General features: G+C 35.3%; 3 protein-coding genes across 9 annotated transcripts; all 3 read right to left on the reverse strand.

Moving 5' to 3' along the window:
- Positions 1–2012: 2012 nt before the first annotated feature.
- On the reverse strand, positions 2013–7295 carry LOC132315025 (cellulose synthase-like protein D3). Of its 6 annotated transcripts, XM_059813782.1 has the most exons (5): positions 6692–7295; positions 6395–6637; positions 4334–5141; positions 3586–4081; positions 2013–3528 (listed from the first exon to the last, which is right to left on the reverse strand). In XM_059813782.1, the coding sequence occupies exons 1-5, from the start codon at positions 7279–7281 to the stop codon at positions 2327–2329; spliced, it is 3339 nt and encodes a 1112-aa protein (XP_059669765.1). In that variant the 5' UTR covers positions 7282–7295; the 3' UTR covers positions 2013–2326. The 6 variants fall into 6 exon arrangements, with proteins under 6 accessions (XP_059669765.1, XP_059669770.1, XP_059669769.1 ...); XM_059813787.1 differs by having other exon boundaries at positions 2013–4081; positions 6395–6652; positions 6749–7295; XM_059813786.1 differs by having other exon boundaries at positions 2013–4081; positions 6710–7295.
- A 3960-nt stretch (positions 7296–11255) lies between these two features.
- On the reverse strand, positions 11256–18822 carry LOC132312868 (probable arabinosyltransferase ARAD1). The gene is made up of 9 exons (XM_059811410.1): positions 17974–18822; positions 17074–17247; positions 15485–15642; positions 15248–15395; positions 14040–14155; positions 13814–13952; positions 12896–13006; positions 12539–12607; positions 11256–11573 (listed from the first exon to the last, which is right to left on the reverse strand). The coding sequence occupies exons 1-9, from the start codon at positions 18484–18486 to the stop codon at positions 11445–11447; spliced, it is 1557 nt and encodes a 518-aa protein (XP_059667393.1). The 5' UTR covers positions 18487–18822; the 3' UTR covers positions 11256–11444.
- Positions 18823–19199: 377 nt separating this feature from the next.
- LOC132312869 (TOM1-like protein 1) lies at positions 19200–26827 on the reverse strand. 2 transcript variants are annotated; one of them, XM_059811411.1, is made up of 4 exons: positions 26683–26827; positions 25681–26235; positions 23828–24073; positions 19200–19910 (listed from the first exon to the last, which is right to left on the reverse strand). In XM_059811411.1, exons 2-4 carry the CDS (start codon positions 26197–26199, stop codon positions 19491–19493), a joined length of 1185 nt encoding a protein of 394 aa, XP_059667394.1. In that variant the 5' UTR covers positions 26200–26235; positions 26683–26827; the 3' UTR covers positions 19200–19490. The 2 variants fall into 2 exon arrangements, with proteins under 2 accessions (XP_059667394.1, XP_059667395.1); XM_059811412.1 differs by having other exon boundaries at positions 25681–26301; positions 26683–26817.
- Positions 26828–27012: the final 185 nt, after the last annotated feature.

The raw sequence follows: 27012 nt of genomic DNA on the forward strand, positions 1-27012 counted from the left end.
GGAATGACTTCTTTTTAGGATAGAATTTGGTTAGGAAAAAAGGGTTTTATCTTTATAATAAAATCTTGCAGGTTTTAATTACTCGAGTGTTTTAAGCATCCAATTTGATGGTTTCATTCTCATAAGTTTAGGTTTCCTTTTGTGAACTTAATGCACTTAACTATGCAGTTCTGAATATTCTTAAAAGTGCAGGTCTTTCCATTGTCAATAAGTTATGTAATTAGTATTAAAACTCAACAGTTACACACAGAGGGAGGGAGATTAAATGTGTCTTAGTAAATAAATATAGAGAGATGAGGGGTTGTAAGTTATGTAATTAGCATTAACTCCAACCATTACAGAGATGCAGATATTGCCTAATTGCTTACCTGCACTATTATTATGATTTCACATATTTTTAAGAAGGAAAATGGTAGGGTCCGGTGGGCTGTGAGAGAGTAGTAGTAGGGTTGGAGTCTCTAATTCTTATAGCTTATGTGATGCGAAAAAAAAAAAGAAAGAAAAAAAAAACCTTTGTTTTTTTGGTGTGTGGGCGCACAATTAGGGTCTTGTAGCCTAGCTCCCAAAGGGATGATTAAGCAAGGCCTTAAAAAAAATAATAAGTAAAGTGTTCCTTGTAACATTCTCCTTCATTCGAACTCTTGTTACGGTTGGGCCACCCTGTCTACCTGGGTTAGGTTGGCTACCCTGTTTACCTGGGTTGACCATCCCCATCCGAATTCTTGTTGCGGTTGGGCCACCCTGTCTACCTGGGTTGACCATCGAGACGCATGACACCAGATCAAGATTTGGATCAAGTTTTGATACTAACTATAACCGGTCGTGATCGGATCCAAAAACTTAAACTATTAGGTGGGCTAACACTCAATCCATTTATATCCATTACATTTTCTATCCAGATCCGATGTGGGACAAAATTCCCCATATAACAGAGGACCACGACAATATAAAACAAAACAATCTGAAATCTATACACCCCAATTGTTGAGGATTGTTAGGCATGCAAGTAAATTAACCATGCACCGATTACATTTGAATTTCAAATAAATTTCAGGAATTTTTCAAGAATCAAAACAGTTTAATTTGAATAAGCAGCTGTAACTTAAGGTATCACCAATTGCTAGGAACAGACTATGAGTTATATGGAACAGTTAAAAAGCTGACAATCGGTTAATATAGGCAATAGGATTGGCTAATGGCTATGACTCAATTTTTCTTGAAGCTCCAAAAGTTATCAGACAGAAAGGTATGAATTTCAGTTCATGGTTAGACAAAATGATTGAAGAACAATTTCTCCAAACAAAAGCTCTTTAACATGCCTAGTGCAGATTCACAACTGAATTTTCTATGGGAATATCTAGTTAAAAAATGGTTCTCCAAGTCAAATGTCATGACCAGTCCCAACCCATGTAGATATTGTCCGCTTTGCACACTCTCCTCTTAGTACTCACGGTTTTCAAAATGAATCTACGAAGGTGTCGCACATCACTTGGGGGAGAAGTTATTGAGACTTGTTTGTGTGGAGACCCCTAATTGTGTAAACGCATTTTGATAACTGTGAGCACCGAGAGAAGAATGTGCAATGCGGACAATATCAACACAAATGGTATCAGAGCCAATCCTTAGCTAGGAATGGGGGAGCTGCACGCGTATAATTGAACTGCAAAAGAAAATAATTGCTTTTCGACAATAAATCAGCGCAGAAATATTTTAGTAATTAAGTATAGAAGATCAAATAAACTAGAAAGAATCCACCAGAATAGTTTGCTTTGCTTTGATTCTAAACTCAGCGCTTCTTGGCAATTACGTATAGAAGATCAAATAAAATGGAAAGAATCCAATCAGAATAGTTTGCTTTGATTCTGAAAGTCAGCTCACCAAATTAGAATACACCTAACTGCAACTTCTAATCACCATAGTCAAAAAGCAATCAATTGAATATTCCATATCAAAGACATCATATAAAAATTAAACATACAAAGAAAATTTTCTGATTATAGCGCAAATTTCAATTTCCTAAGCCTTATAATCTCATATTGCTAAAATGTTCATAAAATTACACTTAAATAGTGAAACAAGATTCATGCCAATAACCCAAAAATGGTAAGGATTCAGCCTTACTGATTTGAGTAAAGAACTGCAACAAATGGGTAGAAGGCATACCAAATTCTTTCGTTAGCATAATGACTTGTTGAGAAAAGAATTTAATGAATAAATGTTGCTTATCAGATCCACTTTGAGAGAAAAAAGAATGACTCATCAGGGAAACTGGAATGAGCCTCTGATTTGGTCAGTGCCTTCGGGTGGATTCATTGCCAATGACTCGTCAGGGAAACTGGAACGAGCCTCCGATTTGGTCAGCGCCTGCCGGGGGATTGATTGCCACCCAAAGAAGGGAAATGGTGATTGCAATAAGTCCAGACCATACAAAAACAATGGTGGGGGTCCTGCCTCTTCTTCCCATCAGCCCTTTGGCAAAGGGGTAGAGATGTGCTAAAACCCAAAAACTGAAGAAAACTCCACCTATCAGACGACTCCACTGTGGTATAGCACTGTATATTGTCCGGCTAAACCCAACTGCTATTGCAATCAAGTTAACCATCATAATGGTGATTGGCGGAATCATGAGGGATGTCCATTTGACAAGATAGAGATCTGCAAACTCATCATCCTCGTCATCACCTGCTGATTTTGAAGTCAGTGTGAAAGAGATTTCAATCCCAGCAATAACTTTTAGAAGCCCCTGAAGCACGGCAGCAAGGTGGGCACTAGTGCCTCCAATCAACCAAAACTGCTCATTCCTCCACCACTCCTCTAATTCGATACCCGACCACTTGATCTCAAGCACAGCAAGCAAACAGATAGTAATAGTAATGGTTAGAAGGTAGGCAAGGAAAGTGACATTGAGAGTTTGGACAATAAACTGGCCAGAGAAGAGGGAAAGTGCAGGGAGAAAGCAGTAGACAATTAGGAAGATCGAGGTAAAAGGATAGATGCCAACATTGAGGTATGCAATCCTCTGCAAGAACTTCATTCTTGAGCTTGCTAATAGGGCATTGTTGCGGGAGAAGAATATCTCAACTGAACCAGTAGCCCAACGAAGGACCTGATGGAGCCTATCTGTGAGATTGATTGGGGCAGTCCCACGAAAGGCATCCCTCTTGGTCACACAGTAAACAGATTTCCATCCCCTGTTGTGCATCCTATACCCTGTTACCACATCTTCAGTAACAGACCCATAAATCCACCCAACACGCAGTCCCCACTCAGTCTTATCCTCGTACCAGCAGGAGATGACACTTACTGCCTCCGCGACAGTTGATGCATCAAGAAGCTCTCGGGGAATGGTGAGAGCACCAGGTGGCCGACCGTTCTTCACAGCCGGATGATCTGCGAGGGGACGACCTTGGAACTCTGCAATTGGAATTGACTCAATGAGGAAAGTAGAGTTTCCAAACTTCTTTGGAGTCAGAGAGAGGTTCATATCATCATCGTCAGAATCACCCATTCTCAGGGCCCGATTCTCTTCTGGGGTGTTAGCAGTGGCGTGCGTTTTACGACGGGGAAAGCAGCAGCTGCAGCAACTAGGGTGGTTGTCTTTTGATCGAGGTGGGTCAAATCCATAAAGGGCAATCCGTCGAAAGAGGCATCCAGTTCCAACATAAACTGGACCCTGAAGACCATCAAGAGCCCGCATGTTGCCATCAAAGAAAACAGTGTTGTGATTGGCATAGCGATCAGAAGGATCGATACCCTCAAATCTCTGAGGAAACTGAACATAGCAGAGCCGGTCCCCACCTCTATCCATCATGAAACACATGCCTTCCTTCATAGCCTGAGAATTGTAGATGTAGTGGTCACAATCAAGGTTGAGGATAAAGGGGCCATTAGACATGATTGCGGAGGCTCGAACCAAGGCATTCATGGCTCCTGCTTTCTTGTTATGATCATAGCCAGGACGCTTCTCACGGGAAACATAAACAAGCAGGGGGAGACGGATATCAACATCAGTCAAGTCAATTAGCCCAGGATCATCAGCTGTGCCCTGTAATGGTTCATCACTTGGAGGTTTCAACATCACCTGCATCATTAAAGAAGCCATGTTAAGCTTTTCTTCCCGTCTTTCAGTTCCTAAAACTTTCTTAGTTTTCAAAGTCTTATGGGACAACAATAATATTTAGTAGGTCTATTGCTCAAATAATACTATTAGTTTTCAAAGTCTTATGGGACAAGATTAATAGTTAGTAGGTCTATTGCTCAAATAATACTCTTAGTTTTCAAAGTCTTTATGGGACAACATTAATAGTTAGTAGGTTCATTGCTCAAATAATACCTGTATTATTCCAGCATGATCACCCTTAGAGTGCTCCTGTGCAGCAGTTGTCCAAGTCCCAGGCCAATGGGTTCCATCGGCCATCCATGTAGCTTTTGGGATCTTCACACTCTCCACAGCTTCATCATCGGTGTTCTGTCTTTGTTGTTTCATGGCCTTTATTTCCTCCCGAGCATGATAGGCATCAGAACGACGGCGGATAGATTCTGGGAGGCCATTAATGCGGACCTTAAACTCATCATACTCACGCTTTACCCGTCTACGATCCTTGACAAAGTCTGTCCGCATCTTGTTCTTGTAAGGATCCCTCTTTAAATTGAAGTAAGATTCTGGGTTTCTGGGCTCAATGTCATGTTTACGGCAAAATGGGACCCACATGTTAGCAAAGCTTGCAGCCTCAGCCATGGCCTCAAAGGTTAGAAGGGCACCTCCATCATCAGAAACGTAGCAAGAAAGCTTTTCGACAGGATAATCAGCCGCTAGAATAGACAATATTGTATTTGCAGTGACAAGAGGGGGTTCTTTCTCTGGATCTGCAGTAGAGACAAAGATATCTATCCCAGGGAGATCAGATTTTCCAGTGGGATTGTTAGGGCTAGGTGTTTCAAACTTGTCCTTCAAGACGTTAAGATCTGTACAACGATTGATAGGGCAGAGCTTGGGCAATTGGTCAAGAACCCAAGAGAATGCAAACCATATTTCACAAACCACAGACATTCCCCAAAGCCAGATAGCATCTTTGTTTGGGTGCTTGATCCTCCATTCCAAGAACAACCCAAGAACAACCATCCGAATTACAATCAGAAGCCTGTGAGCATTTGTCAGCAGTCAGCATTCATTATATGAAAGAAATGCACTTAACGAAAACAAAATGGACATACCAGCAAACATGTGGAAAAGTACTTTTAGAATCACAGAATTTATTTGGAAATACAAATGACCCAAGTCAGAAGGAATTGTCAATCTTTGAAGTGCTAGTTCTAAAATCCTAAGTTTTAACAGTGTGTTAGTGTATATAGAAGTGCATGCATTCACGCACACTCCGAGAAATAGGAAAGAAAAAGAAATAAGATAAAAAGAAACAAACAAACCAAGTATTTACCTGAAGAAGTTAAGAAAAATATATATCTATGCTCATGTCAAAAAATAAGTATAAACGAATAAGTAATCTTACATCTTATATTCTCTTATCATATCCATAGATCACCGAAATGGTTTTTAATATGATTCAATTTGTTTTTTAGTAGCCCCCTTGCATTTTGCATGGCAGTGTCAAATTCATTCTTCATTCAAAACTTCAGTGTCAATAATAAGTTATAAGAATAAATATGAACTTAATAATAAATACGTGGCACAAATGCTAACAGACTAGGATCCGAAACCAATGTATCCTTGTCACTGAGGAATAATCAATTGTCACTCTGATAAAGTACCCCCACTGTGGCCCTTAAGGCTAAAATCTTGGAATCAAAATGCTTGATTAGACAAGTTTCAAAATCCTAGGTGAGAAATTCAAATCATTTGGTTGCAGATCATGACAGGTACAGAAACAGAGATCAGTGAATAACCTTTTTTATGAGTGAGATCAGAGAATAAGTAATCTTATTCTGAACCAAGTCATATAATGGCACAATAACTGGTAGGACTAGTGTGTTTCGTATGAATCCTAGTGATTTGCAATAAGTGACTCCTTTCGATTCTAACTTTAACAAGAAGCCAAAATGGATATGTGTGACTACCTAAGATAATTGATAATAGACTGGTTGTAGGCCTATAGGTGGGAATGCATCAATATGAAGTGGTTTATTAATAATCAATCCTTTTGGTGTGATGAGATGCATTGAACCAATGCTTTTACATCATCATCAGAAATCACAAGCACAGCATCATCATGACTGAAAGATATTAACCCAAAGAAAACAAGAAAGAAGAAAATTTCTTAACCAATCTGTCTAAAAAGAAAACATCCATGATCTAGGTATCATCATAACTTAGGAACTAGATAATATAAGAAAGATATAAATAAATAGATAAAAACATCATGAAAAAAAGAGGATGTACCTATATGGGCTGATAACAGCAGCTCGTATCTTTAATTTGCGTGTGAGCGGCCTCCATGGTTTGTTCATTAACTCTGAAGGGTCGACTACCTGATCATCTTTTCCATTCCCAAACCCTTCTCCTTCCTTTGGCCATATTGCATTGCCGTACCCATAGGTGCCCCTAGTTTCGAACAGCCACCGATTGTGATCAAAATCTACACCAGTCTGGCTCCTCATCATTGCTGACCGATTGTGATTAAAACTTCCAGTCTGGTTTCTCATCAGTGTTGACTTTGTTGATTTCATCAATGACAACCTCCTCTCCATTTTTGACATTCCAGCCAGTGGAGGAAGTGGAAGTGGAAGTGGCCGCCCATTTTCCACTTCATCCAGATCCATGGTCTTATATTGTTCCTTACACCCTAGGCAAATGGAATCTCCAGTTTTAACTGCATCCAAATAACAATCCCTGCATATCTTGAAATCACATTCACAAGGGAGAATATCCACACCCCTTTCATCACTCATCACCTTCCCATCACACCCAGGAACTTGGCACAAAGATCCTTTTGCACCAGCCATTTGAGGATGATTTGCTTCTGATTCAATCACCTTGTCCATGAGATGAGCTCGCGTAACACTATTGAATCCACCTGTAAAAAGTGAGCTTGACACATACTGCTCCTCCACCTTCTGGGAGATCGAATCCATTGGCTGGTTGTCAGGCGTTGGTGGCATGTGCACTGTATAGTTCATATAATCAGTGCTCCCAAGTTCACTGTCAAGGTCATCTCTCGAGTAGCTAATAAATCGTCCTGATGAAGTTCTCCGGCCAAATGTCACAGTTGGGGCCTTCTGAGACTTATTGTGCTGTGAATCCAGAGCCTTGGATGATTTTGATGCCATATTTTAACAGTTGCACAGATTTGTTCCCAAATCCTGGAATTTCCATACAGCAATAAATTCAAAATCAATCATCATATCTCTATAAAACTAACAGATATACCCATCAATCAGAAATCATCATGACAGCCAATGCATATATACTTATAAGACTTCAAATCAGATTAAAATATGTATAAAAATTGCAGAACCTGTGTAACAACAACAACAAAATCAACAAATCGTCTTCAAACAAAACTAAAAAATTATCAAAATTGTTTCAAGATAATTAAGTATAGATCTTGAGGTTGCAAAAACTGAAATCTATTGAAGAAGCATTTGAAGCAGTTCAAATTAAGTCAAACATTTTAACACAAAAATCAAAGAACTAATGTATAACAACAAATCATTTTGCTGCTGAACACTGAAGAAGTTAAAATAAAGTAAAAAACTCTCACAACAAAATTAACACAACTCATGTTTGAAGAAGCGCATATTACCAATCCAATAAAAGCTATAACGCTTTAAGCAAATCAAAATACCTTCAGAAAATAGCATCTACAAGTGAAATTGATAGAGTATGATAATAAATCAATCAGACCTTTAAAAACTAGGGCTCATGTAAAAGCAAACCTCTTTTAAAGCTTCTTGATTGAATCTGAAAGTTCAAAAGTTTTGAGATGCTGCCCAACTGCCAAATGCCTCCATTCCTGTTAGAGAGAGACCAAGTCGTGTGCAAAGCTACAAGCAGAACACCATGATCGTTTGTGTGTATATATATAAATGTATATGAATATCGGGTGGGGCTATAAATGTATAATTGTATATATATGGATATAAATATTTTGTATAGCTAGCTCTAAAAGCCTTCAAACAAAAAAGGAAATGTGCCTGGACAATCGCCGGCACTCCACATTCAGCTTCTCTCTCTCTATCTCACCCTCTCTCTCTCTCTCTCTATATATATAATTGTATATATTCTCTATTCGGAAGGGCGTATTTTTCACTATCTTAAGATCGCCGGCATGAGTTTTCAACCAATCCCGGAGTTCTCAGACAAGGATTATAAAAGAGCGGAGTTCAAGTGAGGTAAACTGGTAAAGTGTGATTAAAATAAGCTCATAGGATGCGAAGGACAATTTTGGTATTTTGGATAAGAATAGTGAAACTTGTTGGAGTAATTTACTGCGAAATATAATTTAGAAATCATTCTATTACTCATTGTTTATTATTACTTTATTTATTGATTGCAGCGAAATCTTTCATTATTTGATTTCTAGTTAGTAACTTCTATTTGTTTTTTTCTTCTTCTTCGTTTCGGACCTAAAATAGAAGAGTTGATTAAACAAAAAATCCAAATGAGATTCATGGCCTAAATGAATGTTTTTTTCTTAGTTATCTATGCATAATATAAGTAAAGTATTGATGCCGATTTACTATAATTAAAATTTATGATTGATTATTTATGCACATAAGTGAAATAATCATTTTTCTTACAAACATCGAGAGGGTCCTATTTCTTTATTTTGTTACATAGATAAACTAATTTAAAATAATAGATCGAGTAATTCACTGCAATAAAGTCGGTGCAAAAATCATTTTTCTTCATAGAATCAGCAGCATTTTTAATTATTATTTATTTTATTTTTTTATTGAAGAAAATTTCCTTAATAATATGATTAAAAGAAGAAATTTTTGAACCAAAATAATAATGCAAAAATTAAAGTTATGACCATTTAAAGAGCGCCCTGGGGCACGGCCCCTGCCCTGGCCATATATGTAATAATTTTTATTTTTATTTTTTTATATATATATGAACAAAAAATTATACATATCTCCTTAAATTTTGTGATTTCTAAAATTATCTCTTTATTTTTTTTCTTATTTTTTTCTTTACTCTTCAAATTTCTTAAATTTTATTAAAAAGAAAAAGTCAAATTTTCCTTTTGTCAATTAAAACTCTTTTTAAGGAAAATTTGGTTCATCCAACATATACAAAATATGAAACTTTTCATTACTTTATCTGGTACCGATTAATGGGGGAAAAACATATCTGAATTAGTACAATTATCAGTAGCGTTCTATTCAGGATTCTAAGAAATAATGGATTTACTTTTTCGATTGCTCCTGATCCCCCTAATGGAATAGAAACTTTTTCCTTTTAAAATTTTCTCAGTTTTCTTTCATTTTTCTTTTTCTAATTCTTAAAATTATTCTTTTTAAAGTGCATATTTAAATAATTAATATCATCATCATCATCACCATTTTTATCTTAATCTTATATGAATTATCTATCTAATCTTTTCTATTGCATGTCATTTCCCCAACTTTTTAAAATTATTTATTTTCCTTCTATTGCTATATATTTTTAGACATCTTCTCCGTTTTTTTTCCGGTATATGTATGACCTAAGTCACATAAAGCGAAAGTAGGAGCAAATTCGAGAGCGGAAGCGTGAGAACGGTAAAATTAAGTCATAAGTAGTAAGAATTTGAACGAAAGAGCGCGCGTAGAATGTTAGAGCGACACCTATTGAGATCTTTTCTTTCTAATTTTTTCATCAACGCTTTAACATTCTTATTTCCACTAAATAGCATAATTTAATAATATCTTGTTGTTAAGCATAATAAAAAGGGCCAAATTTAATGTGATCGGTATATTTGTTTTACTTTTTAAACATCATAATTAAATTCATGATAATCACCCATAAATATATTTTTTTATAATTATTATGCAGGTAATTGTCTTTGAAAAATAAGTGAATAATAAAAAGAAATGAATATAAAAGAATAGCCATCTCACAGTAGAGAGAATTATAAATTTTTATTGGTATACTAATAAACAATAGTTGAAAGAAACAAAATAAAATCTCACAGCCTCCGTGAGAGTTTCATATTATTGGACGCGGTCGTGATGGGTCAGTTGTATTTTGTCTGTCATTTTAACTATTTAATTGGCGGTGAATAGGCGCGGCAATCTATAGACTACTTTAATATTGGGTTCGTTGGACGGTTGGTTTGCAATGACGGAACTACCCTTGTGCTTTTGCCATGATACACGTATACGTATAGCTGTAGTTCACAACCAAATCATGAAGCTCCCGAACGCGTCATGCATAACTAACCCACTCATAGGATACGACCTACAATTTAAAGGCATTTTCAAATCGTACTAAGTCGTCCACTCCGAGAAGAAGCTTCAGTTTGTGCTTCGTACAAAGTCGTCCACTCCGTAAAGAAGCTTCGGTTTGTGCTTTGCACGTTGGGTAGGGAATAATAATGCTTGCTTCGCTTGTCACACCAAGCGACGGTGGTCGGTCGGAACCATGTGCTGTCGCCAATGTTTGTGCACGTTACCGTTCGCCTTATTTTTTTTTTTTCCTCCTCATACAACTCAATAACACTCCTCACCACATCTCATCTTTGATTGAAAAATACTGCTTATTTAAAAATTAATTAGCAGGCTGACTTGGAGTATTATGATAGGTACATCACGGAATAAATACAGTGAATATCACGGAATTGAATGTCTTTTTTTAATCGGCTTCTAGCCCAATAGTATAACCGGGAGGGGATTCAACCCGAAAATAGCTCTACGAAAGGTGATTTGTTTGTGACATTCAGATTTTCATCAAATCTGTCATTTGTCTAAACAACTTTACTCCTCCAATATTAACATCAAAACCCATTTTTTTTATATTGAGTGTAAACTGATAATAAACTTGAAATCAGAGAAAATAATTCACGGTGAGATGCCGATAACTTGTCAATCTATCCCCCAAATTTCTGTGCTAAGCAAGACGAGAAAAATAATTACAGGCAACAGCTACAGGAGGATGATATCTTCAAAGCAAAAGAAAAATGAAACGAAAGGTTAGAAAGAAGTTTGCCAACTCATTTACATCAATCCATGTTAGCATAAGAAAACGATTGGCCCGTTCTGGAAATGATTTGATGATTTCTGTCATTCAATTTATTTTGCCTGTTCAAGTAGCAAGATTGAGAAGGAAGAGCAGAATCACGTGTTTCTTTAATTCTTGATGATAAACACAGTTTTCTGTTACATCGTTTACATATAAATTTGACTATAAATAAAGTAAATTCCAAAATACGATAATGTATCTGTGAGTTTTAGACGAGCAACCTGACACTTATAAAAGATGATTGAAAAAAACCCGTGTTCAACAATCAAGAAGAGGAACCTGGACTTGTAAAGTTGGCACGCCTGCAATCACAAAAGCACACACTTCTAGATTCTTTCACCACACGCTGTGATCTTCGGGTGTGAAGCTTGATGTTTACCAACTTACCAGCCATCTAGTCAAACAACCAAAAAAGCAAGGAAATATTAGATTTCAAATATAAATACCAGCCAAAGTGCCAAACAAAATTAATTGTTCTATGATGCTTAGTAGTTATTAAGGCTAGTCCATGGATTGCCTCTTCTATCTTTTTTGGAGCAGCATAAAATGACTCGTACAATGCAGAAACTTCAATGACGAATGAATCATGTAATCAGGTTTGATATATAACTATTCTAGTGCTTTTCCATTTTAAACTGCAATTAGCACTAGCTTCATCTAGTTTGTGTAACTGGTCAATAGAACAACTCAAATGTGATTATTTAAGCCCATAAAGAGTATCCACTGCTGCACCAAGATTGCAGAGCAGTTACTTAACCACTGCACCAGTTTCATCCTTCGTTATCAATGGTCGACCATGGGTCACTATAACAAAAGCCCAGAGCTATTAAAGATGGTAGGTTCCGCCTCCATATGCATGTAAAGCCAACATCCATGGACTTAAAAAAGTTAAAACAATATCCAACGTGAGACAAGGATCAAGCATCAGCTGGGAGAAGGGAACCATTATATAGCTTTTCGTGCTTGAGAAAATAATTATGGCAAAATAAATAAATAAATAAAAATTGCTCATGTAAAGGACGTCGCTCAGATCTGACTAAATTTCCCTATGAGGACAAAACAGGAGTTCCCAGCATCAAAGGTTCAACAGAGTTTTTGCCACAGGTTGGTAATAAAATTCATATAACTACAAAGAGAGTAAAACAACTAGGAAAAAATATTATAAAGAGGGTAAAAAGTACCAATTTTCAATGACACTTCAGAGTCATAATTACTAGATGGCATGCTTATTAATTAATAAAAACTAAAACTATAAAGTCCACTTCTTGGGCATCAATTTCTTAAACTAAGATGACAACAAAATTGAATATTATGTGTGAAAGCTAAGCTAGGGGTAAAAAAGAGGAAAGAGTAACAAACCATTCTCCAAACCAAGTCTTCCGGACCCAAAGGTTGAGCTGGATGGGAATATAAGAAATGTCTCGAGTACTGTCACCAAAAAAAAAAAAATATCAGTACCAACCAAGTTGTGACCCAACCAGAACAATATACAATCCCCCACCAAAAAATAAATAATAAATAAAAGCTTAATATAGAATAGGGAACAAAAGGTGGTCCAGCAATGAAAAAAGTTTTACAAGAAAAGTAAAAATAATCATTATAGCTAAAAGAACTGTGCACCAGAGCCCAAAATCACTAATCAGCTCAAAGTGACCCCAGATGCACACACCACAGCACTACTGCATGATAATGACCATCCCTTTGCAAGTCACAAACCTTAGCTAGATTCATCCGCAACACTCTAATTTGAGCAGGACTAATACTTCTGAGAAATGTTACAAGCCAACCCGGCTGCACAGCATCTGAAGAAGAAACAAACAGAGCTATCTGCAATGAAGAACAAACCAATACCAATTTACTATAAAGCAAATCCGTCAATCCTTCTATTGGAATTTAACCATTGGTGTACTTTCACGGTCTTACCTACTTGATACATGAAATAGAAGACAATGTGGTAAAAGATATAAACATATTTGCAAATTCTCAGTGCAATATATATGTGAAGCAGATTCTACCTAATTCCAAAAAGGTACAAAACAATTCATATCACACAAAAACATGGTCTGTCCGTATAGTCCAACCAAAAATCAAACCAGAAAAGAAACTAAAGAGAATGAACCACACATTATTAAAACTTAGATTCTTTTTGTCAGATACATAAAATAGATTCTCCATGAAGTTATTGGTCTGTGGTAAACCTTAAAATTAAAAAACCAACATTTCGGACCGTAAGGTGTCAAAAATCCAAATTATAATTAAATTTGCAAATTCATTTTGAATTGCGCTTCTTCAATCAACCTGAACTCAATATAACAGGTTATGACTTATGAGATCTTCAAATTGAGAAAAAACCTAAAGCAATACATGCAAAGCATAATATAAGAATTCAAGCAATTTTGTGCCCTTAAATCTACCTTGTGTAAGAAACTGAAAATGTGAATTTTAGATGTGAATATTTCTTTAATATACTCCCTGTTATAAATAATTTTTCTTCACATTTGTTGACTATGCTGCAAGTTCAAAATCATTCATCACTTTAAGTCATAAGTCAGGTCCTTCACCTTTTCTTAATGCTTTCAAGAAATGCATCAACGCAAGAAACTAACATCAAAAGCTTCAAAAGAACATACACACCTTCCGATAATCAAGTATTCCTTCAAAAGGAAGTTCTAGTTCATCACTGATTATGACAGGAATGCACCCACTGACAATAGCATCAAACAGTCTAGCGGATGATGGAGTGTCACCAGCTGGATTTAGGCAAAAAGTAGACCTGATCACCAAAGAAGCAAACTCAACTTTTTTAGCACAGTACAACAGAACTACGCTGATAAAGAATTCTATGCAGCTCAAATTTTACTTTCTCATGCCATTCTGAGCTGCTTCCTTCCCAGCCTCTCCAGCTGTCCCTTCCTCAATAACTACACCCTCAGCACTACTTAGTTCTGCCACAAGTTTAGCACGTATCTTTCCTCCCTGAAAGGAAAGTGCCACGATTATGAAGCTACACCTTATAAAACACATAATAAGGACATGCCAATCCAATGTATCAGTGTCAATGATTACAGTTAGGCCAGTAATCAAAAAGAAGAAATAATCAGGACCAACTAATCAACAATGTGATCACTTATACCTGATCGATCTCTTCATATTTTTTATGATCTCTTCTTATTTCTACAATCAATCATAATGCTCTAGATTGTATGGATATAACATGTGATCATGCACGTCTTATCTAGGCTGGTAATTTAATATATACAATACTAGACTGAATCATGTGACGATTTCAAATGAGGTGGCATGAGTGAAGCTTTTAGATAGATTTCTGATTTTGAAATGAAGCCTCATGAAACCCTCACAAATAAATATGTATCAACCTAGAAAAAAATCATATGAGTCCAGCAACATTCTATTTGTCTAACAAGAATGATCTGTTTTAACTCTTGACCAACAATTAAGAAGCCACAAAAATTTTCTCACTCAAGATATGCTAGTTAGTAGTTAGTTACCCTTCATAAAAAAAGAAATGGAAATAGGGGATGGTTACTTAATGGCAATCACCGTCATACCCTTAAACCCTTTATCCATACCATACATGTGGGAAGGTAAACTCTATCTTCTCCATCATTCCACCTAATAAGTGCCATAAATTCTGCCAATATGCATATTATCAAATATTTTCCAACAAACAAGACATTCTCAGTCTTTCATTAACAATTCATCATTACTGCCATGTAATCTCCCACTATGCTCAACTTGACAAAGCTTCATCGCTAAACATTTGTGCCATAATTAATTGGTCATCTTATATACGGAGTTGTTTTTTCTTTTGTTTTAGTAAATACATCTTCCAGTTGCAGTTGTGATCCAACCTTACAAAGAACTACCTGCTTCTATGTTGCATGTTCCACACATCAAGTCTAATGCATAAGTACTCTTACATGACTTGACAACGAAGATGACACAAAGAGTAAATCTACAACTATCTTTGACTTCCAAAAATTTTACATATATGAATCAAATTATAGTCAAGAAAATTAGGTTCTTAATCTCAGCCAAAACACTTACAGCATTTCTTTTAAGCCTCCCCCGAAAAAATAGTAGTGTGCTTCTCTTCGATTCAGTTAGTGATAAGCACTTCGCATCACACAAATCAACATTGGTAACATAAGGAAGTATCAGGTCTTTCTCTAGATAAACTTGCCCAGGCTTGTACCTGAAATTTGAATATAAACACTCATCAGAGGCTACAATAGAGTATGGACTTCATAGAGAAGTATTTTCAAATTTGAGTTAGATAGTGACCAATTGCCTGTGGAATCCATATCAGGCAGAAGCCAAATTGCATTCTTCATAAATCTGCGAACAGACTTGAAAGACCACGGATGATGAACAGGAAGTATGTGGTCTCTTCCTTCAGACCTCTTCCAGGCAGGCTGATCTGCCACCCACTTCAAAGCTTCCTAGATTCACAAGTGTGTGTGTGTGTGTGTAAATATATATATATATATTAGATCTTTAGAACTCATAATAAAACTCTATACCATGTTCGCATATACAAATTCATACTGAATTCAAATAAGGGATGGAAGGATTTGAGAGAAGCAAGTCCGACAATTGTAATCCCAATCGTCATCTCAACATATTAAAGAGTACCGCAAAATTAAAACGTATACATTTAATCTTGGTCCCCAGGTGCAATTATGCCCAATAATATGAAAATGACGCAAGCTCATAGAATTTTTAGTAAATGTATTAAAACAGACACTAAATACACAATATATGAATATGCCAGACAATAAAATATCGCATGTATCAAGTAGAGGCCATTGCTTTTGTAAATGGTAAAAGCATGAGCTGCAAGTGTGAGAGTGCATGGTTGAACTAAAAGTTTATAAGTGCTACTAGTGACTAATGTTACTTTGGAAAAAAAAAAAAAAATAGTGACTGATGTTAGATTCGTACATTCCACCCCTGCCAAGTTCCAAGACCCTACAAAATCAGGACAGCAATGGATAATGGTCATTACCCAATGTGGTCCCCATTATTGAGGGTGCTGGTAAGGGCCAACACAAGATAATGGTCCTTTTTTAGGTAACACCTAATCAGAAATTACAAGTTTGATCATATGAGATAATATAAAAATGCATAAAACCAATAATTATCAGGAAAACACAATTAAGTTCCATTTTCCAAGAAATCAACATTTCTGTCAAAATAATTGATTTACAAAAAACTCCACAAAAACATTTCAAAAATTTACTAATGAGGTTGACAAAAATAACTGCAAGGGTTTCTTAACTAGTTGAATTCTAGGCCTACACAGCAACCTTATCTACCATCTAGTTTGCATTAGCCCATAAACAATAATGCTAACATGTTTCTTAGCAAATTAATCATTCATGCATGAGATCAAACCACAGAAGCAGCACATGCATCCATGTTACCACATCAAAATAGCACAAGGATAGACTTTCAAACAAGTCTTTACATATCAACATAAAGAGAAGAATATGAGAGCTGATACTAGACAAAACATAAGCAAACGTTAAAACAGGATTCGTGTAACCTGCAGCTATAGTTGTTGGGCAGTGCTCTTTTCAGTTGATTTTAATTTTAAGTCATAAACAGGAAACTAAAAATCTTTAGAAATAACACCACAGCTGTAGTTGTTGGGCAATACACTTTTCAGTTGAGTTTAGTTTTAAGTCATAAACAGGAAACTAAAAATCATTAGAAAAACACTACAATCTTTTTTTTGTTTGATAAGTAGAAAAACACTACAATCTAAAAACAAAGAAGCATTTAATTGACCTTGAAGATAAGTGATAAAAGATAGAACATGATGTTGATATATGAAATGAAACGCTTTAGCGTCAGAAATGCACTCACACCCTATAAAGTGCCTTGCATTGCTGTTTCTCCAACAAGAAGAAGCTGATGGTTGTGAAAAATGGAATGTAGAATAGGTCTGCCTCCTCCTGCCGCTTAACTCTCACAACATTTTTCAGAAGCCTTTCCGATTCTGGAGCAATCAAATCCCTCCACAGCCAGTAATCAATAGAATGCTGCATGAAGAAAAGAGCAAAAACTTTCAATTCAAAGGCAATCAAAGAGGGTAAGGACATGGCAAGAGAATCATAAAATCTAAATTGAGGATTTAAGGGCATGTTTAGCAACAGTCTGTAATATGATTTCTGTTTCAAAATCCAAAAAAGAAAAGGATTGACTAGTAAATGCAGCTAGAAGTTTGTTTCCTACACATTTTCTGAATAGGTTTCATACCTGAACATTTTCTTAGACATCTTGTAAAGTTGTTCCCTATGACTTCATTTCGAAGTTGCATTCAAGAAAGAAAAGTGATTTTTTTAAAAGAATATCCACCATTTAGATGCTAAAAATCTTCGGAGAAAAGGATATACAAACAATTTTCAAGGTACTCGGTGTTCCACATGCTCTTCAAACTTTATTGCAACTTCACATGAAGTCCAACAGGGAAAAAAAACAAACTAATAATTGAAATTCACTATCTAATGCTTTTGTCTTCGTGTGTTTGAAATTCTAGGATAGAAAAAAAAGTGCACTAAAAAGAAAAAGTTCAAAGGAAACTACATAGTCTATTTCTCATTTAATCAACCACAATAATAATAATAATAATAATAATAATAATTTTTCATTATAATATCTATAGAAATTCTTACAAAAGCTCAATCAGAAACTCAATTATCGAACTCAATTATCGGTGAATTATTTCCAGGACTTTCAAAGAAAACAGAAAAACGGTGAGTACATACCTGTTCGATCAAACGGTGCACTGGGCTACCATTAGACGTGAGATTCGAGGTCTCTTTGTATGAATTTCGGAATAACCATAGCAGATCGTAAGTGAATTTCGCCGGCATATCGTAAACGTAAACCTTGATAGCTGACGAAGCCACCGACAGTGGAGATGCTGGATACGATGAGTCTTCATAGAGAGTCTCTGTCTCTCTATTCCATATCATATCATCCAGCTTCTTCACATCCTCTACACGCACTGTACTCACCGTATCATCCGAAACAGTGTGAGATCTTTGAAACGTGGAGGTTGACACGAGGAAATTCTCTAGGGAGGCGACGAAGGAGTACTCGGCAGAATGAGAATTTGGGTTTTGAGAGGTGCGGATTGGGATGGAGTGAGAAGAAGTAGAAGAGAAAACGGAAAAGAAGTAAAAGACGATGGAGAGAGCGACGAGAGAGAAAGCAAAGATGAGGATCAGAGATTTGAATCTAGGGTTTCCGTAAGCCGAAAAGTGTTTTCCGGCCATTTGCACGGAGAGATTTAAGGGTCTTCACTGGTCCAGAAGCATCAAATCTGGTTCATAATATACATACTCACATATTACATATGCAAACAGATATGTATGCGCAGAGAGACTGGACAGCAAATCAGAATGGGAGAGAGAGTGTAATGACTCTTATCACTGATATGAAGTATGAACTGTGTTTGTAATCAGGATTTCAGAGGAATTGAATTTTAAAGAGAATTTCACTTGCTTAAAGAGTCATGGAATTAGAAAGGATTAAAAAATAATAATAAATAAATAAATCCCAATTTATCACCGACAAATTGGAAGAAAATTGATAAGATTTATATTCTTCCATTGTAAAATTGTTTTCAGGTTTCGCATCCTCTTTTACAACTATATATATATATATATATTTTTTAATTTATTTTCACAAAATTCAGTTTATTCCAAACACCAACACCAATTCTATTTTAATTACCATTTAATTCCTTTTCACACTTTTGGCTACAGTAAAAGATGTACTGCGCCTGCTCGTCGGTGGTCTTTTTGGCCCAGGTGGTCTTTTTGGCCCAGTTTGGTTCGTCCGTCAGGTACGAGCTTCTCAACAAGTTAGATCTTGCATGCCCTTCTCATTACACCAATTGTTAAAAGCAATCGCTACAAAGAACTATAGAGGGGCTAAGAATCAGAGTTCACATCCATGTTTGGATAATATGGGACTGTTCATATCATTGTACCAAATAGCAGACACAAACTGCATAAATTTGTTCACAATGTATCATTTCTACATGTCGTCAACCAATTATTTACCCAAATTTAAAGTTTCAAATGTGCATGAACAATGGAAGTGAAACTTCCAAAAATGAATGAAAAATATTAGAAAAAAAAATTCCAGAACTGTTTAGGATGGTTATAGGCTTTCAAGCATCAAATTAAACGTATTCAACACCTAAATGGCCTCGTATCAACACGATCAAAGGCCTCATCAGTCCCAAATGTGAAGTCCTATACGCAGGGGAAATTCAGAAGGAGATGAGATCGTCTTTTGGTGATTGCTGCTTCTTTGTATCATGCCCCACTTCTGATGTGCCAGCGGCTTTCTTGCCAAAGATCATCTCATCAAGATCATCCATCATGTCATCGTTCGCTCCAGGGGCACCACCTCTAGAACCTGCTGGTTTTCTAATTAAAGCGTCTTCTTTCCCGGCACCGGGTAATTCTTCAGGCTCAACGGCAATGGGTATCGTGGCGGGTTCTGGCTCCGTTGGGACTGCTGAAGGTTTCTTCAAATCTTCATATTTTGAGAGGATTTTCTGGATTTCATCATTCACATTTAAGGCTTCAAACAGCAGGGCCTCATTATCCTCAACGGTCTCAATAATTCTCAGAACAGTAAATTGGGACTGACGACACTGCTGTACAAGCGTGATTGTCAAGTCATCCTGCGAATACAATTCAGAATAACAAAATGAGAAGAAAGATTAAACTTATGGCATTAAAATCTCACCAGCAATAACAGAACAAGTGAGAAATATTCATCCATCTACATATTAAACCAGGCAAGAAAATCATGCACACAAACGGGGTATGAAAAGCAGGACCAGAAATATAGGCATTGATGACATACTTATAGAGGCAGGGAGATCGTTCGGAAAAGTATGAATTGAATGGCTAACAAATTTATTCAACCTTCTAAAAGAAGGAACCATGTCACATGGAGGAAAAGCACGATGGTACCAATTTACATAAACAAAGGGATATATAAAATTGCAACAATTATTTAAGAAAAACACACACACACACAAATAAAACTATGGCCCCATTTGATTAGATAAAAATAAAAAGAAAGGAAATGAAAGTAAAAATTTTTAAATACTTTAGGAGTTTGGATTGACTGGAAAAGAAAATTTTTGAGGGAAGTAATTGTTCACCACCACCTAACTTTCCTATAGAAGTCGGGAATTTTTTATTTCCTGAGAGAGTTATATGAATTTACAAAAATTCCCTTTCATTTCCTGTTAGTTTCATGCATTCTAAATCATGAAATGAAAATTTCTCATAACTTTCTTGAAAAAAATTCATGTTAATCAAATGCATGCTGGAAAATTTTCCTTTCATTCAATTCACTTTCTTTTACTTTTACTTCCGCTATAAGCTTCCATCTACAAATGGACTTGATGAGAAACAATAGTAGAATAAAGACTAAGAAAGAAAATCACAGTATCTAATAACCAATTCTTATTTATGCTAGGGAGAACACAATGGAACCTATTTACTTAATAAGACAACTAGTTGAAAAGTGTAGGAGTAAGCAAAAAGATCTACATTATCATAGATTTATTAAAAAAAACGTATGATAGGTGCCGAGGGATATAATCTGGTGGGTTTTACAAAGAAAACAAATTCATTTAGAAATGATGAAGATTATTCAAGATATGTATACGAATACATAAACTAGAGTTCACAAAATGTGGTGAGACTAGTATTTTTTATTATTATTTTTATATAAAAACGTGGGATCACACAAGGGTTAGCATTCAGACCATATCTATTCATAATAATTTTAAATGAAATAACATAAAAAAAAAACTTACAAGAAAACATTTCATTGTACTTTCCGAGAGAAAAAAAAAAATTCATTGTGCATGTTGTGATTGGCATAATGTTATTTGATACCTCTAAAGAAAATTTAACAATAAAATCAGAAATGTGGGAAAATGCATTAGAATCAAAAGGTTTAAAAATTAGTAGGATGACTAAAATTGAATATATGGAATGTAAATCTAGTAAAGAGTCAAATATTGATAATGTAACCATCACACTTCAAAGACAAAGGATTCTCTAGGTAACCAATTTCCTTGTTTAAGATCAATAAAACAAGAGGATAGTAAAGATATATTGTGGTATAATTAGTAGAACTAGAGCATGTTGGACAAAATGTAAATAGGCTAGTGGTGTTTTATGTGATAAAAGAATAACAAAGAAATTAAAAAAGGATTTTACAGGAAAGTTATTAGGCCGACTATTTATATGGTATACAGTGATGGGCTTTAAAAAAGAAATAGAAAATCGAATTTGTGTTATGAAATGAGAATATAAAGATTGACGATAGGAGTGACTAGAAGAGATAAGTTACTTATGAAGATGTGAAGGATAAATTAAGATTGACATATATTAGTGATAAAATAATAGAAAGTAAACTTGGGTGGTATGAATATATATATATATATATATATATATAAAGAAGACCTATCGAAGCACCGGTAATAAAGGGAAGATTAATTTTCTAGAAGGTAGGAAGCTGAGAAGGCGACCAAAATTAACATTGGATGAAATTACTAAAAATGATTTTACAAAGTTAAATGTTAATCGTTGTAGCAGAAAATAATGAAATAAAAAAAGAATTCATGTAACCAACCCCATTCATAAGGAATTCAAACAACGATGATGATGGTTTATTTGAATAAATGAATGGATTTGATATCGACTAATCAAGTGATTTGAACTTAAAAAAAAAGATTGACAAGTTAAGTTGGATTTTGAAGTCCAAGGTGATGTTAAATTAAAGGAATGGAAGACATAATTTCTAATAATCAATGTTCAACTAGAATTCTTGTGGCATGGATTTTAAATAATTCTCTGTACTTCGTTATTTGAAATCAAGCACATATAATTTTCTCAATTCAATTTTCTCAATTCAATCCATGCATATTGTTACAAACTTCTAAACTACTAAATGTAATTTTAAACTGTACTTCTTAAACAATTGAACCCTGAAGCTATTCATTTGAACTGAAGTTAATTTTATTATGGTATAAAGTACCACTACCACATTCTAATAGTTATGCACACCAGCCTACAGGACATGCATGCACTGGTTCCAACAACTATAGTCAAGCCAAAGCCTTCCTACAACTGGAGGGTAACATTTTTCAAGGCTTCCTTCTTATTCATTGCAATCTAAATAGGCTTCCATTTTATTTGGATTTAACTTGCTGTTGCTTTCCACCAAAACTTGTACATCAAAGTCACTTCAGTATTCCTAAAGCTCCTCACATAGTCACAAAGGTAGCCAATCTACTGAATCTGTATGTACTTGCAAAGTTTTTGTTAAATACTGTGTTATTGCTAGCTTTAGGACTCCTTAAATGATTATTCAGTTATAAACGGAAAGTGGTGCAGAAAAAATAGTATCATGTCTGTAGCAACAGACTCCCTTGAAAAGACAATTGAAATAATAATATAAAAACAAATAGATGACCAGAAAAAAGTGATTATTTGCAACAATTAGCCTCTGGATGATTACTGTTCAACTTATAAAAGTTTGGGAAGAAACAGCATTGTTCTCTGTTTATGAAGCTTAATGAAATATAGAGCATAAGGAATAGGCTCAAAAATGATGTCAGATACCATATACAATATGTCAACATGATAATCAGATGGCACATATAATGTGGTCGAAGAATTCAATAAATGGGAATATATAACCAAAAACCTTATCACATAGGAGAAGCTAAAGGATTAAAAGCAGTAAAAAATTACAAAACAGCAATCCAACAACAATAAATAAGAATTTTACAATAGATTCCTGGTTTCAAAAACATATTACATATATCTATCATAAGTGACAAGATATTTTTTTGTGATAAGACCTTGAAAATCTAGTTTGCCAAGACACTTGCCAACTTAAAATTTTGAAACAATTATTTTAAGATTGAGAGACTCGGGAACCCTTCCTGTTCCACCCCTTTTTTTCCATAAAGGAGACAATCAGCTTCCTATTAATGGATCTAGGACCAAAACATTGATAAAGCACTGCAGAACCGTATTTCATAACAATAGTATTGCTTGCACGTTGACTCTGAAAACTGGCATTAATTATATCTAAGTCGGATTATATTGTGTTAAGAAAAGGCGAAGCACTTGAAATAGCAATTGATTGGTGAACTAAGACCGTGGATGGCTATGAAGCCCATTGTTTACCACCAAAAAAATAAAGGACCGTGGATAGCCATTAATTCTATAATTAAGAAAATAGCAGTACATATACTTTCCAATATTAACAAGTGTGGTATACCCAACACATACAACGGAAAATTAAGCTGACAACAATTACCTGGTAGTTTGTTAAAGAAGCAGACCAAGAAAGATCGACATCATGCACAAGTAATTATACTTGACTAGGTCAATGATGGGGGACAAAAAAACAAATTAATAACAAAAGCAACCAAATAGGTGTTTTATATAAGCACCTATATGAAAGTCACAACAAAAGGATTCCCAGAGAGAGAAATTTAATACCAATTAAAAACAGGACATCCACAAATAACGGGTTACTGGTGCAATAAAATAAAAGTACCTGTAAAGCATCTTGTTGGGGTGAAGAGGATAGAACCGTATTAAGAAGCTCAATACTGTTTCTTGCCACATCAAATGCTTCCTTCGTTTGTTCAGCTGAAAGTGCTTGCACAGGAATATCAGGAGGAATTTGTTGGTCAAGGCTCTCATTTAATTCTGGAGCTGAGACTGATTGGGGAGGAGTAAATATAGGAGCCAAACTCTCATCATCACGACCAGGGAAACGTATACCCCTTGATTTCAAACTCTATTAAGAAAAAAAAAATGTCATGAAAAAGGTTGAAAATAACACACATTCCAACACTTCTCGCTCAAAAAATAGACGATTTTATTATCTTTGTTGACAATACATATACTTGGCTTGCCCATGCATAAACTCCATGTGTACGTTCTTCACACTCTTATCATTTCCAGAAGGCACCTGTCTTTCAGCGAAAAATTTGCAGCAGCAATTTTCTCACCCAAATTCACATCAGAGGTAATTTATTTTACAATTTTCCTCTAAGGATTTCTCACATTTCTTTCAAAACCAAATTATTCAAATTAACTTCAGCATGTAATTCATTTAATTTCTACATCTTCAATCAAAATTGTCTCTCCCTGTAATGAAAAAACACTGGCAAAAGAGAATAAACGAAGTTATATTGAGGTCAGAGGATAGAAAGGGGGGATTACTACTTACAGATTATTCATCATTCAAAACCCATAGGCTCCGTTTGGTTAGATGGAAATAAGCAAGAAAAGAAAAGAAATAGAAAATGAAAAGAAAGTGAAGTGAAGTGAATGAAAAGAAAAGTAATTTTCTAGCATGCATTTGGTTAGCATGAAAATTAATTCAAGAAAATATTAGTTGGTTAGTTTGGAACTTCAGATAACGTGAAAGTAAAAAGAAATTGATTATACATACCAAAACTATCCTTATAATTTCAAATGCTAAATAAATAAATAAATTTGTGTCTAATTATATTCATTTTTAGTAAAGAAATAGTAAAATGATGGATTATTAAATTTAATAAAATATTTGTTTAATATTTATTTCTATTATTTATATTTAAAATAAGGCTTCATAGTATTTTTTTAGGTAGAACTAATTATTAGTTTTAAGAGAAAGGAAACTTTAAAAAAAAATAAAAAATTGATTATATGTTTTTTTTTTTTTTTTTTTCGGGTGAAATTATATACTGTTGTTGCCAAGTATATTATTATCAAGTATTAGATCAGACAAATATTGGGGAAAAAAAAAAAAAAGGGTTAGATGAGCCTCCCATCTATATAGTAGTTTATGGCCCACGGACACAAAGAAACCCAGTAAAAAATAAAGAAAGAAATCACGAAACAAGTTTATTCTTTTTTTTGGCAAGTTGTTTTGCACGATTAAATTTTTGGATAAATAGGAATATCGAATAAAGAGGAACCCCTTTCTCGTGAAAATATTAATTTCGCGTGTTTTAGGCGGGAAAAGTTTTGGGGGAAATAGGCAAGTGCCAGAAACAACTCCAAAAAATAAAAATAAAAGTTTTCTCTTTCATTTCTTTTCTAGTTGATTCCATCAAACCAAACAAAGCCATAAGGAAAAGGAAAAAGAGGAAAAGAAAATTACTCAGTTGAACCTAATAATAACCATTTGATTAACATGATGAGATTATTCAGCTGTAAGGAACTTAAATAAACATGTAAATAAGATTCAAAATTATCTACTATTTTCTTCCACGCTTTTATTAGCATTAAGACAAAGAGTAGTATTAAATTGCAACTGCAAAAGGAAAAATAGAGAACAGAAAGAAAGCAAAACTGTCCATTTTGAACTGTAGGGAATACCAAAACCAAATGGCCTAGAATGACGCATGGGTATACCTTGTATGTCTCTTCATAAACAGGCAAATACCGGAGCTCATTGGACGACTCCCCCCATGCTTCAATCAACATCAGAGCCTTGTTCCGATTGTTGAGAACAGTTTGAGGATCATCAATCAACTTCACCATCTCATCGAGCACCCTCTCAGCAGCGACCTCCGAGAAAGCCTTCTCGCAATTCTTGACAAGAGTCTCAAGCAACACTAATGACAAATACTGAACCCTAGGGCTCTTCAACACGATCCGCTTCTTTATGCCGCGAATTAGTTCAACACTACTGATGTTGTCATGATTGATCATGTCACAAAGTTCAAGATTGGTGGCCCAATCGGGCTCATCTAAAGTTTCAGCCGTGGCTTCCTCAACGAGCTTATCAACCTGATTGGGGCCTTGGAAGAGCTCCTTCACCTTGAAACTCATAGAGCTCATGCCAGCAGTCATCTTTCTACCAATCTCAGCTCCTTCAACCTTCAAGCGCTCGCTAAAAGCATTAACTTTATCCATCAAATTGTCACTCATCTTCGAAACCCTAGTTTCAGTATCACTCCCACAATCCTGATAAAAATTTCTTCAGATATTCAAAACTATAGGAATTAAATCAAGGACGCAACCGTATATACCCTAAAAGGATAACAAACAAAAGAGAAACCCTACTTAGACTGAAATCCAACTGCTTAGGACACAAATCTACAATCACACAACAAACTCATCAACAAGGCATAAGAACATAAAATCGATTTGCATAAATTTGTTGAAATTGAACGATTCATCATACTATCACAAATTCTCAATCAAGAGCTTCCAAAATTTCGAAAATTACAAGGCGGTTTTACTTTTATATCTCTCTCTATCTATATACATACATTATATATTATATATGTATATGTATCAAATAACCGGTTAAAAAGCACAAAATCGCCCGTCAAACAAAATCAAATGATCAGATCAAAAAATAATCTAACAATTCTTTTTAAATTAATAATAATTATCGATGAATTGTACCTTAGAATTGAAGGTGTAGAGCTCGCCGGAAGAGTTGGCTAATTGGCCTCTTCAAAGTTCAAAACCTTCAATCAGTCCAGTCTTGTACGTTAACTATTAAGCAATTAGAGCGATTGAAAATGCAAGAGGACCGCATCTTTGTTGATGGAGCCTCAACCTACAAATCGACGTGTGGAGTTATTGTTGATTTTGCACCGTTAAAAGGCTTTATCAATCATCATTGGTGATGTTACAACGTGATTTGATGTAATTTGATTGATGGGCCCACTCTTTTGAATGCAAAGCGTTGAGGTTCACGTGATAACATTCCTGAGGTATGCCGCACTGGAA

The sequence above is a fragment of the Cornus florida genome, unplaced genomic scaffold (genome assembly GCF_030987335.1).
Source record: "Cornus florida cultivar Cherokee Brave unplaced genomic scaffold, ASM3098733v1 CherokeeBrave_3.0.0_Hap2_Chr06, whole genome shotgun sequence".
NCBI lineage: Eukaryota > Viridiplantae > Streptophyta > Magnoliopsida > Cornales > Cornaceae > Cornus > Cornus florida.

Coding starts and splice junctions, on each gene's coding strand:
- LOC132315025 (XM_059813783.1), bottom strand. CDS start 7,281: ATGGCATCAAAATCATCCAAGGCTCTGGATTCACAGCACAATAAGTCT. Junction 5,142..6,394: donor GCTGTTATCAGCCCATATAG/GTACATCCTCTT, acceptor AAATGCTCACAG/GCTTCTGATTGTAATTCGGA. Junction 4,082..4,333: donor ATCATGCTGGAATAATACAG/GTATTATTTGAG, acceptor TTAATGATGCAG/GTGATGTTGAAACCTCCAAG.
- LOC132312868 (XM_059811410.1), bottom strand. CDS start 18,486: ATGGCCGGAAAACACTTTTCGGCTTACGGAAACCCTAGATTCAAATCT. Junction 17,248..17,973: donor TGCACCGTTTGATCGAACAG/GTATGTACTCAC, acceptor TTCTTCATGCAG/CATTCTATTGATTACTGGCT. Junction 12,608..12,895: donor TGCGGATGAATCTAGCTAAG/GTTTGTGACTTG, acceptor TTTTGGTGACAG/TACTCGAGACATTTCTTATA.
- LOC132312869 (XM_059811411.1), bottom strand. CDS start 26,199: ATGAGTGACAATTTGATGGATAAAGTTAATGCTTTTAGCGAGCGCTTG. Junction 24,074..25,680: donor TTTATGAAGAGACATACAAG/GTATACCCATGC, acceptor TTTTCTTAATAG/AGTTTGAAATCAAGGGGTAT. Junction 19,911..23,827: donor CCCAACAAGATGCTTTACAG/GTACTTTTATTT, acceptor TTGTATTCGCAG/GATGACTTGACAATCACGCT.